The 18,596-nt window shown below is 33.0% G+C and overlaps 2 protein-coding genes across 5 annotated transcripts; one reads left to right on the forward strand and one right to left on the reverse strand.

Moving 5' to 3' along the window:
- Positions 1-9,162: 9,162 nt before the first annotated feature.
- LOC105629139 (V-type proton ATPase subunit E) lies at positions 9,163-12,368 on the forward strand. Its single transcript, XM_012210671.4, has 6 exons — positions 9,163-9,396; positions 9,538-9,638; positions 10,140-10,296; positions 10,643-10,839; positions 11,152-11,251; positions 12,104-12,368. The coding sequence occupies exons 1-6, from the start codon at positions 9,295-9,297 to the stop codon at positions 12,137-12,139; spliced, it is 693 nt and encodes a 230-aa protein (XP_012066061.1). The 5' UTR covers positions 9,163-9,294; the 3' UTR covers positions 12,140-12,368.
- Positions 12,369-13,928: 1,560 nt separating this feature from the next.
- Positions 13,929-18,575, reverse strand: LOC105629130 (uncharacterized). 4 transcript variants are annotated; one of them, XM_012210661.3, is made up of 2 exons: positions 17,214-18,575; positions 13,929-14,315 (listed from the first exon to the last, which is right to left on the reverse strand). In XM_012210661.3, exon 1 carries the CDS (start codon positions 18,523-18,525, stop codon positions 17,230-17,232), a length of 1,296 nt encoding a protein of 431 aa, XP_012066051.3. In that variant the 5' UTR covers positions 18,526-18,575; the 3' UTR covers positions 13,929-14,315; positions 17,214-17,229. The 4 variants fall into 4 exon arrangements, with proteins under 4 accessions (XP_012066051.3, XP_037493623.2, XP_089576849.1 ...); XM_037637695.2 differs by having other exon boundaries at positions 13,929-14,360; XM_089720723.1 differs by having other exon boundaries at positions 13,929-14,381.
- Positions 18,576-18,596: the final 21 nt, after the last annotated feature.

Genomic DNA, 18,596 nt, shown 5'->3' on the forward strand with positions numbered 1-18,596 from the left:
TGCCATAAAAAGGGTAGACAAAAGATACACATCCAAATGAGTAGCTACCCTGAAGACTGAGTCTTCTACAGATGAACTGCAGCAGTTGCAAGCTGACTCTCTACGGTCCAATCTCAAAACCTGCGAGTTAAACAGGTAACTCGCTGAGCAAATAAAGCTCAATGGATATCTCAACATATAAAGAAACAATTAAGCACATACATAGATAAAAATGAGCATGTAAATGCATATGGATAACTAAACATATAAGCACATATAGCATGATCCTTTCCTTATACCTTGATTATCTTTCGTACTGTTTATAATACTGTATGATTCATGAAATGTTATGTCAAGATATTTGTATGGCTCCATAAGGTTATAGTGAAACCGAAGTGATAAGAAAAACTGTATGAAACTGGATGAATACTGTATGCTTGGCTGCTATGGCCCATATATAATCATATCCACTCAACGGCCTATAGCCGGAGTACCAAACTGTATGGGGTGCAGATCTGCTATCCTATGTCGCGACATAGCCTTATCTACATGGTTTCTACCTAACCTCAAAGGAGCATAATGTTGGTATGTCAATGATATAACACAACATCATATTCATAGTTCATAACTTCATAAATCATAATGTTTATTTGATTTCACATCATTTCACATCATAAATGCAGAAGTATTTGGCTAGTCATGGTATTTTACAAAGAGTGTCTTGTCCATACACTCCTGAACAGAACGGGTGTGCTGAACAGAAGCACAGGCATATTGTTGAAATTGGCAGAGCCTTACTGCATCATGCTCATATTCCATACCAATATTGGACATACGCATTTGACACAACTGTTTATGTTATTAATAGGCTGCCATCTACAACAAACCAAATACCATATGAAGTATTGTTCAAAATAAAACCCGATTATAATTGGCTTCGTACAGTTGGATGTTTATGTTACCCATGGTTACAGCCATATTCTAAGCATAAATTGGATCCTAAGTCAAAAAGATGTGTTTTCATGGGTTATAGTAAGAAGCATAAGGGTTATATCTGCTTGGAACCTACAACCAAGAAAATATTTATCTCACGCCATGTTTCTTTCTTTGAACAGGTGTTTCCATTTGCGGATCCAATGGTAGACAGCCCCATGGTTCACACGCAATCAGACATGACTCCCATTTATCTACCGCCACCACCAACTTCATCTCCTGGGATTCTTGGTCAAGTTCCAATACAACCAACCACAGAGTTGACGCAGCCTGTGTCTCCTAAGCCTTTGGCTGTGATTCCCCAATCAAATTTTGAGGTTGTCGAACCTGTGGCCATTGAGGTTCCTGCTACTGTTGTTCAACAAACAGCTTCATTGATGCCTTCAGTTCGTACTCACCCAATGGTTACTCGAAGTCAGACGGGGAGCTTGAAACCACGTAATTATTCAACAAGTGTGGAGGTGCCCACGTGTTTTACTAAAGCAGTTTCTGATCTAAATTGGAGACATGCAATGGAGGAAGAATTTAATGCTCTAGTTCGAAATGGAACGTGGGAGCTTGTTCCGCGAGTTAGCATTCAAAATTTAATTGGGAGCAAATGGGTTTTTCGTGTGAAAACAAAGGCAGATGGCACTCTTGACCAGTACAAGGCACGCCTAGTTGCGAAAGGGTACACGCAACGGCCTGGAATTGATTTTACTGACACATTTTCTCCGGTTGTCAAGCTAACAACAATTCGGCTTGTACTTTCTTATGCTGTTTCTAAAAATTGGCGCATCTCCCAACTGGATGTCAGTAACGCGTTCCTTCATGGTGATTTGGAGCATGATGTTTATATGGTTCAGCCATCTGGGTTTATAGATAAAGATAAACCAGATTATGTCTGCAAATAAAGGAGATCGTTATATGGTTTACGGCAATCACCGCAGCAGTGGCATAAACGACTTGCTCAAGCTTTAACAAATTTGGGTTTTCAGAGTTCAGCGGCTGATGCCTCTTTGTTTTATTACAAGCATAATGGATATCATGTGTTATGTTTAGTCTACGTTGAAGATATCATCTTAACAGGGAGTAGTAATATGAAGTTGGATTCTATTATTTCTTCTTTGAAACAGGAATTTTCACTTCGTGATATGGGAGCTCTTGACTACTTCCTGGGAATTGAGGTAAAACCAATGAAACATGGTTTAATTTTAACGCAGACTAAATATATAACAGAAGTATTGAAGCGAGCCAATATGCATGATTGTAAAGGATTATCCACTCCAGCCGCTATCACTGAGAATGTTCAAGATAATTCATCTCTTTCTGCTGAGGATTCGAATTTATTTCGGGTCATCATTGGTGCACTGCAGTATTTGTCTCTTACAAGGCCTGATGTATCTTTCTCGGTTCACCATTTATCTCAGTTTGTTCATTGTCCGAGTATCAAACACTAGTGTGCTGCAAAAAGAATTCTCAGATATTTACAGCAAACAAAAGACCACGGGTTGCACATTACACGTAGCTCACATTTTCATATACATGCCTATACTGATGCTACGTGGGCTTCTGATGTTATCGATCGCAAATCAATCTCTGGAATGGCAGTATATATGGGTACAAATTTGATTTCTTGGGCAATTAAGAAGCAAAAGACGGTTGCAAGGTCTTCTACGGAAGCGGAGTACAGAGCACTTGGGACTGTTACCGCTGAAATCACTTGGTTACTTTGTTTGATTCATGAGATTGGTCTGCCAAATCCGTCTCCACCAACAATTTGGTGTGATAACATAGGAGCTACGTATCTTTCGGCAAACCCGGTGTTTCATTCTCGCATGAAGCATATTGAGGTGGATTATCACTTCGTACGTGACAAAGTTAGTAAGAAGCAAATTCAAGTTAAGTATCTCTCCAGTAAAGATCAAATCGCCGATGTCTTCACTAAGGCCTTGTCAAAACGCCAGCATGAGGTTTTCAAAGAAAAACTAACAATTCGACCTCCTTCGGGGTAGAATTGTGGGGGCGTGATAAGGATATGTAACTAACTTACAGCTATTTCTGTTTTTGAATATGTATTTGAATAGCTAGAGCTTATCTATTGTAATCTATATATACAAGAGATACAGAAATACAAATCATGTAATTCATACAATTATAGAAGGAACTCATTCGCAGATTCCTTGGCAAAGAAAGGAAATAACAGCTACAATATCTTTTTCGGCATGGATATAAAATATTATCTAATATACTTGTATTTTTTTATTGATCAGTATTTTTTTTTTCTCCTCTCATGAAAAGGGATCGTGATATTTACTCTTTTATTTTGGGTTATCTATTGGGTATGAATTTAAGTTTTACTTAATTTTCCAGAATAGAATAGGGTGTATGGGGGAACGCCTAATGACTTGGGTATGGTAACTTGGTTTGTTGAGTTTTTCCTAAACATATGTTTATTTCTAGTTAATTCTTAAAAAAATTCTTTTTTGCTGATAAAAAAAAAATAATTAGAAACAAATAGGCGAAGTATTAGATAGAAATGGCACTATAAAAATTAAAAAAAAAAAAAAAAAGATTCGTTGTCCGAGGAACTACTAACCTGAATTAAATGGCTAATTTTGTAAATTTTGCAACTAAAAGTCCACTAGTATGTTAAGTCACGGGATCGAATTATTTATCTATTCTTTATAAATGGCTAATTAAAATGAAATTTATGCCTGTAATAATTTATCTATTCCTTATACTTATAAAACTATTCTTATGTGATATTTTATATGCACAATTCAAATGATAAGCAGTAATTTTATTTTTAAAAAAATTAATAACACTAGAAGAAAAATTTTATGTGCATGAATTTGAATTCTAATTTTTTTTAAAATAATTTTATATTTATCATTAGATAGTATTTTATATAATATGTTATAGGATAGAAAATAGATACGGGTGGAAAAAAAAAAGATAAAGTTAGAATATATATAGATAAACATAACTCTTTTTAGATTTTTTTTTTTTTAATATTCTTCTTAAGTTGTTATTAAACAAAAATACATATGTATGTGAATTTGAGGGGAAAAAGTATGAAAGGTTTAACCAGCTCTACTCAAATTAATTGGTTCAACAAAATCTTCCTTGGAAGGTGTTGGGCATATTATTTTGGTGGAAGATGATGATCCAATCAAACACCTTTTAGAAAAAATTACAGACCACAGAAAAAAAAAATATTGTTTCAACCCAAAGGTAATAGGAATAAAAGGAATTCTGAAGAGAAAACAAAGCTGCATTCACATTTTACTGGAGCAATTTTAAATCATATGAAATATGGATCATATGGAATTTATTTTTAACTATGTGATTAATCAAAATCACAGATTTTGTATTTTTAAAACTATTCAATTCTGTGATTAATTAAAATCACGTATTTTGCATTGCTATTACTATTGCATATTCATATGATTTTTAACCTACCTATTTATATTATATAATAGAAATAACCTATTAGCTTATATAATTTATGATTGCTTGAAAATATTACTAGATGGACAACAACATTAATTAATTCGTAGAAGTTGAGATATTTAAGTAAACTAAAATTTATTATAATTTATTATCAACTGTTGCCACTCTAGACTGTTGCCATAAGATGACACTTCACGTTTGGATGGTGGTAGACATGACCATCACTTGAATTAAGCTCTTTCGTTTATATTATATGATCAGGTTTGGGGTAAATTTTTAAAAATGTTAAATTTTTCTTAGTTCTTTAATTGTAGTAAAATTTTTTTGTTGTTGATAAAAATTTCAATACAAAGAGGTTTTTTTTAAATCGTAAAAGAACTGAGTTAATTATATTTTAGTGCCTAAACTTTTTAATTTTTTCTATTTTGACATGTGGAGAGTAAATATTATAATTTAGTGTTTAAATTTTTTAAAATTTATAATAAAGTATATTTATTCCTAATAAGTTAGATTGCTGGAAAAAAAAAACTTAACATACTCGATATTAAATCCGATCTAATAGGCTTTCTTTGAAACACTCTTGAACTTAACTGCAGTTTGTTAAGTCTAAAACATCAGGTCACGAATACATAAAAAAAAAAAAAAAAAAAAAAAATTACATGGAAACAACTAATTAGAAATAAACTCTGGAGCTATTGAACTTAATATAGTAACAGATCCAAAGAAAACTTTGTTAAGCAACATACCAGACAATATTAAAAAGATATAGAGATTATCTACTGTAAAATACAATTAATGCGTCCATATATTTTTAAAAATAAATTTATTTGTGCCTATATTTTTGGTTCACTAGATTTGTAATATATTTTTAAAAATAAACATAAAATTAGTGAATGCATAATTTTTTATTTCAACATTATTACCTAATCATCTTCATTAGAATCAATAACAATCATATACAGCATTGTTGACTCATTTAGAGATATATTGATAAATTTTAAGAATTTTGATATCTTTAAAAAGATTAATTAAATTAATTATCTACAATATCTCACATTTTAATTTATTCAATATAATATACAAGCAACAAAGTATTAAGATTTACTACTACTTGCATATGATTTATGTTTATTTTGTTCATGATCTTCTTCTTTGATTTCTTGAAGTCCTATTTCCTCTAATGGCTCTGTCATTGGAATAGGTCAGGCAGGAGGTAGGTCAATCCAACCATCAAAACAAGAAAACCATTTTCTTTCTACCCAATCCTCAAAATCATATTACCCATTAACCCATGACCCATGATATGGGGACCAAATAGAGGCCTCCAATCATGCCTGTGTAGAGGGTTTTAGAAATTTTAGTTCTAGGGTTTTATTTGTTTTGCCAGAAAATATAATGAAAAAGAATTGTTGGAATTGGAAATGGAAAATATAAGTGATCTTGTTTTCAAGATTTTTTTATGACCTTTTCTTTTGTTTGTTTTGAAATAGTGGAAAACAGAATATCTCGAGGAAGATGAATGAGGGCTTTTTCCTTTTTTTTGTATGTCCAATACCTACAAATGCTTGCGTTTCTGAGTTTAGAAATATCATGGGAGCTTCAGAGATTTCAATTTGGTTGAGAAATGAGGTTGAAGACAAATGAGAATTAGGCAATTTCGTCATTTCTTTATTCCAAGTCATGTGCAATAAGCATGTGTCCTACATGACACCATTAATTTGTGCTTAATTAGCAATTATCAAATGTGGCTATTCCTGCGAGCTACATAGATATGAAACACTTGATTGAAAAATGTTTAAAGGTTGATATGTTGAATTGCAAAAATGTTAAGCTGGTTGAAGAAAATGAACTTTCCTTCTCTGTGCATGGAAGTTGATAGTTTTATTTTAGTTCAGGCTTTACACAGAAATTGCTTGGATGGTTTTTATTTTAATTCAGTTATATATTTGATTGTAAAACTCTCCTTAGAGAGTTATGTGTATTCTCAATTGAGTTTGTTCGTAAATCAGCAAATTAGACAGCTCACTCTCTTGCTAGAGATGCTGCTTCTTTGCCTGGTTTCCTGGAATGGGGTGCTACCCTTCGATTTTATTTTGGATGTTCTCCGATTTGATTCTACTTAATAAAGTTCTAATCCTTTGTAAAAAAAAAAAAAATTGTCACGTCAGTATATAATAAAAAATCTATAAATGTTAGAAACATTTTTCAAGTACATAAAAGCAATCATAAATTGGTCTGATTCGATTTTCTTAAATCAAACTTGCTATTTTAGACTTAAATTTCATTTGTTTCTAAAAAATAACTTATCTTTGAAAAATGTTTTCATTTTCCTTGGAAAGACTTATTTAAATTTGGAAAATGTTTTTCTTTTTTTTAGAAAGACTTATCGTTACAATTTGAAAAATAATATTAGAATAATGCAAAAAAAAAAAAAAAGCAAATTATGAAAATTACCAACAGTAATAGCTGGTAAATTTATAAGGATATAATAAATTTATCAGACCGAAAAATATACTCCTAAAAATGAAAAGTCATTTTCCTTAATTTTCTCAAACTAAATTTATTACTTTCAGCAACCTTAAAATCTATTTAACTATTTTTATAAAAACCTTAAATTTAAATATCTTTCAGCAAGTTACTTTCTACAAGTTATTTTACGGAAACAAACGGAGCATAAATTGGTTGCCTACAAGTTATATAACATACAACTTTATGCGTTTTTTTTAGGATGGTATTATTTCCAGAAACACTAATTATTAACATCATAGCAATAACATTCTATACAATATCACTTGACAAAATTGCCCTCAATGAATTTATCTCTTCTCTCTTTCTTTTTTATCTCCACGGGAACATTAATTCAGTTTTTTTAAAAAGGAAAAAAATTGAAAGAAATAACTAAACAATCTAAATAAATGAATGCTTTCGATTCCATTGCTATACTTAGTTCTCACACAAAGTTCTTGCTATAGCAAATTTATCTTATAAAAAAAAATGTGCAATTGACAAGTTAAAAATGGATTTATGAAAAAATTGCGGTAACACAATACTTCAATTACTTTATAGAAAAGAGATGTTTTCCAAATATTGATCCAAATTTATTTATGAAAAGATAAAAAGAATAAGAAAAGAAAAGACAAGGCCTGAATACATAATAAGTTTATAATTTGTTTTTCTCTTTTTTAATGAGAGCATGGTATTTGTAAAGAAATGTTATGTTATTAGGAAATAAGAGAGAGCTTTGGACCAGAAAAAAGAGGTATTGGTGTTGAGTGATGGTGATCCAAGCATTGAATTTATTTAGATTGTTTAGTTCTTTCTTTCTTTTTTTTTTTTTTTTTTTCCTTTTGAAAAGCTGAATTAAATGTTCCTGTGGAGATAAAAAAAAGGGGGGGAAAAAGAGATAAATTCATTAAGGGGTAATTTTATCAAGTGATTATAAAATGTTATTGCTCTGGCGTTTCTGAAAAAAAAGCCACCCTTATTTTATATATATATATATATATATATATATATATATATATATATATATATATATATATATATATATATATATATTATGAATTAATAGGGTGATGTTATTTCTAGATCACACATTGTTAATTCCAGAGCTAAATTAATTACTTAGACAAAATTACCCTTTTAATTTACTTTTCTTATCATGTCAAACAGATTGTAGTACAACAAATTCTCTTCAGATTTGCCTTTGTCTATTAACTTGAATCTGCAATTAAATTTAACTTTAAGGAAAAACTAATTTATCAAGAATTCTTAATTTTAAGTTTCCTAACCTTCTGAAATTGTTTCTTTACCTCATCTTTCTTCTTAACATTAGATATAATTCATTGATACAAATAAAGATTTGATATTTCTTTTCTTTCGTGAATTCTTCAAACTTTAAACTTTAAGAGCATCAAAATATATTTCCTCCATAACTGTAATTTGCTCAATTAATAACCTCAAATCAGCTTTCATCTTCTCTTCTTACATTTATTCATAGGTACTCCAATTCTATTTTAGCATCTCATTTAATGAAGCATCTCATTTAATGAATTGTCAGATTCAAAATTCACTATCATTAACCCATGAACAGCCTCAATATCAAGAGGATATTTTCTCTAGTATCTTCTTAAATCCTTTTCTCACATCTGATACCATAAAAGATCAGGAAAGAAAATTGTTTTCCTTATGCATTAGTTTTACCAGTGTAGTTTCAGTATATAGAGCTGTATCGGCAAGTATATACTAAATCTTTTATCAATATATTTGAATAATTAAAGAAAAATAGAATCAGAGAAATGTTGTATTGTTGTTAGCAAATAATGGTGAAGATTAGATTTTGAAGGAGAGGGAAAATAAGGGCTTGCAGAAGGATGAGCGATGGGCAGTTTGAAAATTTTCATCTGGATCCAGGACTTTTGATGATGCCATTGATAATTCATCTCTGGATTTGATAAACAGGTTTTGATATATTTGAATTTAGTGAAAGAAAAAAAAACTGCAATGAAACCAAAAGAAAAATAAATTAAAAGGGTAATTTAGTCTAAATTTTTAGCTCTGGAATTAACCATTTATGCTACTATAATAACATCACTCTAAAATTATAATACTAATAAATATGAAAATAACCGGCTATTAACCGGCTGCAAAAGGTAAACTCATATGCCCTAAGTAACGTGGGTACGTGGCAACTAAATGTTAAATATTGGTGGGGCAGGATCGGTAATCTGTTGATGCCATATAGAAATTTCCTTCTTTCATCATCATCTTCTTCTTCTGTCGACTCTCCTCTTGCCATCACACGCTCAGTCTCTTTCTCTCTGAGACAAAATCTCTTCATCTCTAAACCCCTATTTTCCTTATCTGATCAATCGACAATCGGCGAAAATGAACGACGCAGATGTCTCCAAGCAGATCCAGCAGATGGTCAGATTTATCCGCCAGGAAGCCGAAGAGAAAGCCAATGAGATCTCCGTTTCTGCTGAAGAAGTAATGTCCAATTTCCACTAACAACAACAATTACAATTTTTTTAAGATTTTCATTTTTCGTCTGATAATTGATTATCGGACTGATTCATTTGCTTTCATTATTTCATCGCATTTATTTGATTCGATTTGATTTTTGCGTAGGAATTCAATATTGAGAAGTTGCAGCTGGTAGAGGCAGAGAAGAAGAAGATCAGGCAGGAGTATGAGCGTAAAGAGAAGCAAGTTGAAGTTCGAAAGAAGATGTAATTTTTCTCTTCTTTTTGATCTATAGTTGGTAGATTTTTGCTTTTATGTCGTTTTGCTATTATTATGTACTTGTTGAGTTGCAAATTGAGTGCTAATTGATGAGTTTTAGATGTGGCATTATGGTGGCTATGTTTTGTTGTTTGTGATCAGCGAAGCTGATCAGGGAATTCCTTTCAGTCTTGAAATTGATGTGTTTTTGTGTGTATCTCATAATCTATTAGATCAGCCATATTCCTGTTGAATTTATACGAGTAGAATCCACCTTCAATATGTGTAATTCAACTCTACATGTAAATTTTTATACATTTAATGAAAATATGATTCTGTTTTCACGGTTGAATAATAAGAACCTAATCAGATGAGTTTTTGAAATTGTGGTATATTTCCGATAATATGTATAGCTATTCCTCCTTTTCTGTCAATTTGATTTGAAAATTAGTAGAAGGCTGCCCTTTTTCAAAATGGTATATAAACGCTATGGTATTGATTTTTCGCAGTGAGTACTCCATGCAGCTTAATGCTTCTCGAATTAAAGTTCTTCAAGCCCAAGATGATGTGGTTAATGGCATGAAAGAGGCAGCAGCAAAGGATCTTCTGAATGTGAGCCGTGATCATCATGTGTACAAAAAGCTTCTGAAAGATCTGATAGTTCAGGTCGGTTAATAACTGAGTTGATTTTCTACGTCATCTCAATGGGTTAAGAGAGTTTCGTATCCAACTATTTCAAACTAATGGAACTGTCTTTGTATAGAAACTAAAGTAAATCCTTACATGTCAATGGTAATCTGGCACCGTCATGACAGCCTGATGTCATTTGAATTTTGAACATTTTAGTATTGTGCCCAGTTTCATTCTTCAAGATATACAGTAACTTTTTAGTTTTGATTAAACAAATTGTTACCAGTATATGCTCAATAAGAATGCTGGCAGTTCTTTTTATTTTTATTTTTATTTTTTTGGTTGAAGAATTTTAACAAGAATCTGGACTTCTTTGTGGCAGAGTTTGCTTAGATTGAAAGAGCCTTCTGTCTTGTTGCGTTGCCGGAAGGACGACCTGCTTTTGGTGGAGTCTGTCCTCGATTCAGCCAGGCAGGAATATGCAGGAAAAGTAAATGTTCATGCTCCAGAAATCATAGTTGACAATCATGTCTATCTTCCACCTGCTCCAAGCCATCATAATGCCCATGGTCCTTACTGGTAATTTTTTCACTTTCTCATCCTTAAGCCCTAAAGTATACAGAGTTACTTATTCAAATATTAGTTGCCGTTTATGGAGGGGTTTCTAGGAAATTATCTATTGTTTGTTCTAAGTTGGTGTTTAACCTAGTAAAATGATTCTTTTTAGGATTTACCATTGTCTTCTTCTATCATATTTCATATGGTTGTAGACTAGGTAGCCACTGAGTCTAAGGTTTGAAATTGGTTCGTTTGATTTTTTGGAAAATCCTGGGTTTTTTTGAGAACATCTTTATTGAAAGAATGACAAGTATAACTTCTTTTATCCTTTAGTTCTGGTGGTGTGGTGCTGGCTTCTCGAGATGGGAAAATTGTGTTTGAGAATACTCTTGATGCTCGCTTGGATGTTGTCTTCCGTAACAAGCTTCCTGAGGTATGCTCCATTTAAACTGTTGTTATTATTGTTATTTCTTGATTTTATTGTTGTTCTTAGCACTCTTATGGTGGTTATAATAGCACTAGCTCTTGGTTTTTGAAACTAAGGAATGTATTTGTATTAAAAAGAAAGGAACAATAAAGAGAAGAAATAGAACAATTATGCTTGCAAGTCGCTATTGAAAGTGTGAAAAAAAGGGCCTCCTACTTGGTGCAACTCAATTGCTTTTGACAATTTGATCTATTTTGGCAACACACATGAAATGCCACGTTCTTTGGTTTTTTGTCCTGCTAAATCCAAGAGCAAGTTTATCAATGGATAATTATATGAAGGGGGAGAACTAGTGTGGCAGTCATCTTTTAATTTTCTATGTTTGTGATATTTGGAGCTTGTTCCAAAAGCTCTATCTATCTTTGGGTTCATTAATCTGGGAGAACAGCTCTCATTCTTTTGCTTTCTTTTGCACGTATGCTTTGTAGGGTCTGATAGCGGGACTTGGTTGTTTGGTTGGTGTTTTTGTCATTTTGGTCTTGAGCATCAAATTAGTTGCCTTTTCACTAAAAATGTTTCGGGGCATATAACAGTTACATGTGGGAACACAGAATTAATTGAAAACTGAAAACTAATGTATTTCAGCATTTTAAAGTTCTCGTGTAAGCAAATCTTTTTAGTAATTTTTTAAATGGCCAATCAAATGGCATAAATCGTGTCATTTTAATTCTTCGGACAGCTTACTGTATAGTATGAATTGCATCAATCTAAACTTGAAATATTTGGCTAGCACATTTGAAATCTTCATTTTATTTTTAGCATGGCAATTACTAAAACCATATTTGCTGCTTATTGCAGATCCGCAAGAGGCTCTTTGGACAGGTTGTTGCATGATGAGTTGGCTTGAACAGTTGTCTCACCTCGGATGATCTATGTCCAATATTTGGAGATTAGAATCTATTATAATTTCCATGGTTTCTGTATTTATTTTTCCCAAAAAAAAATCTTTTGGTCATAATTCTTGTTTGCAGAATATCTTTATTTGTGAATTAGGCAAGCTGGTACTTGGATAGTGCCGGTACTCGAATTCAATAATAAACAGAACATCTAATGTTTTGGCTGATGTCTGTTATTATTTGTTGTGAGTGCGTGTGTTGCTGCCTCTCGCACACGGCAATTAGATGACTCGAATCGAACCGGCCAATAAGAGAGTTTTGTTTTCTTAGTAACTTCAATCTCTTGCTTCTGTTATTCATCCGATGTTACAAATTCCCTTAAGCATGAGCAATTCTCAGTTTCTGACCAAAAATTGAATCAAACCGAAATTGATTCTTGGTTTGGATATAAAATCGTTTGGTTTTTGGTTTTTGAATCAATTACTATATAATAGCTGAAATTATTTTAAGGCTTCATTTGTTTCTGTGAAGTAATGTGCAAGAAAATATTTTTCATAATTTTTTATTGTTTGGGATATTCAAAAAAATAAGTCCAATGGAAAATATTTTTCTGGTCAAGGAATCAAAGGAAAATTAAAGAAAATGACTTTTCATTTTTAAGAGTATATTTTTCTGTCTGATAAATTTATTATATCCTTATAAATTTATCAGCTATTACTGCTGGTAATTTTTATAATTTGCTTTTTTTTTTTTTTGTATTATTCTAATATTATTTTTCAAATTGTAACGAAACAACAGAAAATAAGTCTTTCTAAGAAAAAGAAAAACATTTTCCAAATTTAAATAAGTCTTTCCAAGGAAAATGAAAACATTTTTCAAAGATAAGTTATTTTTTAGAAACAAATGAAATTTAAGTCTAAAATAGCAAGTTTGATTTAAAAAAATCGAATCAGACCAATTTAATCAGTTTCATCGATTATTATACTATTTAATTTTAAAATTTAGATATTATAAAAATATATTTAAATAAATCAAAACTAAGCTACCTAATTCAATTTGGTTCGATTTGACTAATTGAATGGTGCCCCTACCTTCCCCTCACAAAATGGAAAGAGCTATCTTCAACTTATATCTCGTCCTCTCTATTCTCATACGCTGAACGCATTCCATAAAATTTTAACAAATTCTTTTGTAAATTTACATTTGGAGTGCTTGATATAAATAAATGTTTATTTGAAATTTGAAATTTTAATTTTATAGAATTGACCGTATTTGGTGAAATTCTACCAAAATTGATAGAATTTGCCGATAAATGCTACATCTTAAGAAGAATACAAGCTAAATACAGATAGAAAAATTACATATTCATCTTTGTCTAATCTAAACCTCGAAAGTTCATTTATAAATAAAAAATTTTTAATAAAATTTATTTGCAAAGGAAATGAAATCTGTGTTCATTATACCAAACACTGTATATCATCATTTCAAGAGAACAAGGGAACAGCAAAATTAAAAACAGAGGTGCAAACTCAAGCTCGAAGACAAACATTCACAAACCATAGATACAACATGACAGCAATTAATGCACTTAATATTCAGAGCATATGTATGGAACCTCTAGCAAAATATATAATCAAATGCATTTTTCTAGTATAAATATTATTACCTATTTTTCATAATACTTGTCATGTTTAGAATTTTACATTCTTTAAGAAAATCATTAAATGTGTCTAAGTTAAAATAAACTATCGAGTAAATTGACTATATTACCCTTAATTTAATATTAATTCTCTAAAAAAACCATTAAATTAAAATAATAATTATTGGTCATATACAGAGTGTAAACATGGAAAAAAACATTTATTACTCATTGAAACTACAAATGTGACAAGTACTTTAGAACAAACTATTTTCTTAAATGTGACCAGTATTGTGAAACAGAAGTAGTATATTGTATTCCACTACGGCTTATCAAACATGGTCACAGTTCACATCCTAAATATGGTAATTACAACAGCTGAATAGAACGATGTATAGTCATTTACCAACTTCCCAACTTGTTATCGGAATTCTGATTGTGAAACCATTTTCTTCTTTTGGTGTATGCTTTGATTCTCTTAGAACAACCAGGAAGAGTGACCGGTACCACTCAGACAGCATTCCCACTCGACAAGCTGTTTAAAATTTCATCAACTCCACCTCAAAGAAGGAACATAAAACTGGTTGCAAAAAACCACCAACTACAACTCATAATTAAAACGTGTCCAATACTTCATGAAACCTATGTGAGCCAGCAAACAATAACCTATGTAGACTCAGATCACCTCGAGACTCGAGTTACATACAGGAAAAATATAAAGTGAAAACAAGGTACATTATCACAGAGATTTCAGAAAAACCAACAGTTTCGAAGTGTTTTGACTAGGAATTTAAGGGTCTCAATAAACATGCTAGTTAAAAAAAGATGATAAGAGAATGCATAGCCTTTCCAAAGATTTATCATTAACAGAAGTGTTTAACGGCCATTTCAATATTGCATTGAAATTGGCACATTCACTTCAAACTCTCTGTTTAGAACCTCACTCCAATTTTCCATATTTATTTTTCAATTATGCAACTATAACTTTTGTTCATTTCAAAACACAATTCAATCAATATACTTTCACATCTCTAAAGAAAGTATAGAACAATTTTTCGTGCATCACCCGAACAACATTGCTTCAGATCAGATGGTACCTGCATCAACCATTAAGTCATTTTTTAAATGACAAACCTCCAAAGTCTGACCGCAGATAGAAGCTTTGATTAAACCTTTAACAGTCAACCAATGAACAAGCTCTGCTCTACATCTATTTGGTTCACAAGGAAGAGAGAAATGTGTTTTAAGTATTCAAACTTGCTCATATAAGGCTTCACTTAAAGAACACAACTCTGCATCAAAAGGGGCTCAAATGTGGGATTCCTTTAAAAAGGAAGGAAAAGACAAGAAAGCTAATGGCCTCATAAATCCTAAACTTTGTGCAGATTTCAGATTTCAATTTTATTCTTGGCCAGCTTTTGTTCCTAAGCTTCCAAATATTAATCTTGGCCAGCTTTCATAAATTAACAATTTTAACAGACAAAAAGAGGAACTGGATTATTTTCTTTTATATGCCTAGAAACAAAGTAGAATGATGAATCCTCTCCAAACGGGTGGCAACGTACCTAAGTTCACTTGAGCAATGATGAATGATACATTAATAATTACCCCAAACTTCCACATCATTTCAAGCTATATTAGGAATATTTGCAGTAGGATCCAAAGGCCATCGAGTATATAAATTTACCCTAATGCTTCCACATAAAAGCTCAATGAAAGCATTTACAATTCTGTTCTCATCCAAGGTTTTAAATAACAAATTCAGAAACCATGTAACCAAATTGGATTGAATCAGTTGCTACCATCATGTACACTGTTTCAGAATTAGCATAATAACTCAAATGAATAATTCTACTAAATATTGTCAAAATCTTGCATGTCCTGGTGAGCTGAATCCAATACATAAACTGCTGATAATTTATGAAATTTTAAACTCTGCTCTTCTCACATGAAACTTAATATTACTTGCTTAATGAGGAGACGAAGACCTCTAAACTAAAACATCCACCTGGAGGTCTCCTCGAGTAACCTTATTAGTCCTTATTAGAAGCTTTATGTACAGCCAATGCTTATTTTCAAAATAAAGTTTGAAACCAGAACCTTGTGAGGCTTTTAGCATTTTCAAACCAAAAACTATGAGACCAACTACCCCTATCTCTTTCTAAAAGAGATTAGCCCAACAATAGCATTTTTCCAACAGATTTACAGGTTTGGCTGTCTGGTTTGTGCTCTTACTACACAAGTAAAAGAAAAACAAAAGACTAAAGCAAGAAGAGCATGTCAAATTGAATACAATATACAACTACTTCCCCCATTCTATTCAGCCACTAGATTTTGCATAGAAAAGGCGGAACCGCATAGAAAAGGTGAAAGCTCTACAGGATAATAGCTTTCAACTACTAGGAAGGTATGAAGAGAGAGCAGAGACTTGCTGCTAGCGTTGCCTTTGCTATTAATTCTTGTTAGTTAGTGAGAAAAGTCAATGGGAATAGCTAAAATTGGAAATGATTAGGGCATTCTTGCATCACATCAGTTCTCAACTATCAAAAAGTAAATTATCCGGTTAACCAAAAGGCAAAATAAATAGGAAAGATGTCAGCTAGATACAACAGTTTGCTCATTATTAAACAAACATTCAAATTTGATAGGACGTAATTCAAGACCAGTAGGCAATAAGTTTGCATATGCTAAAAAAGGAAGGAAGAGAGGGAGGGAAGGAGAAAGAGAAAGGGAGGGGGGGAAGACTGATTACCCAAATTTACCTAACAAGTCATCAGAAGACAAAAAGGAAATGCTAATCTTTGAGCTATTACATTTACAAAGCAAACTTGTATTTAGAGGAGAAATTTCTTTCCCTTTCTTTTTACTAATGCATTTCAGAAATAACAAAAGCAATTTTTACATTCTATAAAAGTTATCTATAACTAATTGTTTTATTATTTAAGTCAAGATACCAATATAAGCCCCCAATAAAATCTCTAAAACATTAGAAGGGAAGAAGACTTTCCCAGTATAGCAATATATGTCAAAGGCTGTAAAAGCTTGTTATAAGTTAGAATCTTGAGAATGACAATTCATGGAAAAATGTAGAATACAATCCGCAGGACCCTCTTTAAGCAAAGAAGATGCCTGATATGAACTCTTCCAATGAAATATGTGATTGATCTTACTAATATAAATTACCACACAAAACAATATTACAATCCCAAGGACAAAGATGATTCCCTTTTTCAATAATAATGTTTAGCTCTCAACATGTTGTGCTGTAATAACTCAAAAGAAAAATATTCTATTGCCAAAAATCCAATAAATGGTGAGTTCATGTAACTGTGGAAGGAATAAAAGAAAATATTATCATACATTGATATAGTTAAGCACTAGCACATCTGATACAAAACAACGTTGCATACAACTAATCGAGAATCTGCATTACCTGCCAAGCAAATCACTCATTTAGAAACCAAAAGAACTTCTGGTTTCTTAGCTTTACTGGGCGTGTTAGCATTGGCAGCTGCTGCTGCGGCCTTTGCAGCCTCCCGAGATCTCTTATCAAGCTGAATAAGGCTCCTTGTTGCCAATAAAACTTGTGGTGCCAAATCATGAGACCCCCTTGCATACAGTCGCCTAACTGCCACAGATGAGGCATCCTTAACGTCTTCCGGATTCATTGGGCCCAACAAACAATGTCCCAGGATCCTTAACAATGGCTGCAAAATCTCCCAAGGCAATGGAATCCTCACCCCCCTTGACTCTGAATCCACTGTAACATCTCTTTCAATCCCCAATTTCTCCATTTCCTCCACAACATCATCAATCTCATGCCCATTATTGCCATAGCCATTACTCAAGTTCCTATCCTCCAAAAAGTATCCACCACTCCTTCCATTTCCATTTTCAATTGCAATTTCTTTGTCAACATCAAATTTATCTTTACAAGCACAATCTTGACCAGCCCAATCGCTCGCGTATTTACACAATTCAACCTTAGACCAGCTCGGCATCTGAGAGATCTGCTTGAAATAACAATCAAGTGTAACACCAACAATGACCGGTCGTTTTGTAGATTTCACCGCGATCTGCGGCTCCAGCGGCGGCGACAAAACCCCAACAGACTGCTTAGAACTATTAAGTCCATGTGAATTTTGCTTGTTTCGAGGACTGTGGTAAAGCGAGGGCTGTGAAAGATCAGGAACCTGGACAAGTACTGGCTTGCCGGCGCGTGATTTTGCCTCGGAAGAGTAAATGGCAAGAAGAACAGCCTCAAAGCCGGCGAGAGAAGGAGTAGAAGTAGTTTCCGATGAGTGGATCCGAGAGAGGTATAAGCCTAAGAGAAGTGGAAGAAATGCGAGAACAATAAGACGGAGATGAGGGTCAGAGGAAAGGTAGGTCTCGTAAAGCCATTGACAGAGAGGATCAGAGCCAGAACCAGAGGAAGGAGAAGAAAGAGCAGAGGAAAATAGTGTATAAGCTTCGAATGAGGAGAGGAAGGAAAGGGCAGGCCGGTCGGAGTCAGCGAGAGAAGAAAGAGAAAAGGAAGAGGATGGATCGGAAGGAAGGAGGGAAGAGAGTGAGAGGATGCGGGCGCGAGCTTTGGAGACGGACTCCCACCAGGATTGCATGGGATCAGTAGTGGTGGTGGTGGTGGTGGTGGCGGCGGCGACGGTGGCAATAGGACGGAAAGCGGAGGGGGTGGAGGTGGTGGAGGAGGAAGGGGATAAGTTGTTCTGGTCGTTGTTCAATTCCATGAGAAGAGTGGCGGGGTTGACTGCGGGTGACCGTTTGGACAAGAAACGGAGAAATGGGTATTTAAAGTATG

The sequence above is a fragment of the Jatropha curcas genome, chromosome 4 (genome assembly GCF_041381405.1).
Source record: "Jatropha curcas cultivar XTBG-Jc1 chromosome 4, XTBG_Jcur_1.0, whole genome shotgun sequence".
Lineage (NCBI taxonomy): Eukaryota > Viridiplantae > Streptophyta > Magnoliopsida > Malpighiales > Euphorbiaceae > Jatropha > Jatropha curcas.

What these genes read in the sequence shown, in the direction of transcription:
- LOC105629139 (XM_012210671.4), top strand. Translation starts at nt 9,295, where the DNA reads ATGAACGACGCAGATGTCTCCAAGCAGATCCAGCAGATGGTCAGATTT. An exon ending in GTTGAAGTTCGAAAGAAGAT is followed by an intron (nt 9,639 to 10,139) that starts GTAATTTTTCTC and finishes GATTTTTCGCAG; the next exon opens with TGAGTACTCCATGCAGCTTA. An exon ending in TCCGTAACAAGCTTCCTGAG is followed by an intron (nt 11,252 to 12,103) that starts GTATGCTCCATT and finishes TGCTTATTGCAG; the next exon opens with ATCCGCAAGAGGCTCTTTGG.
- LOC105629130 (XM_012210661.3), bottom strand. Translation starts at nt 18,525, where the DNA reads ATGGAATTGAACAACGACCAGAACAACTTATCCCCTTCCTCCTCCACC.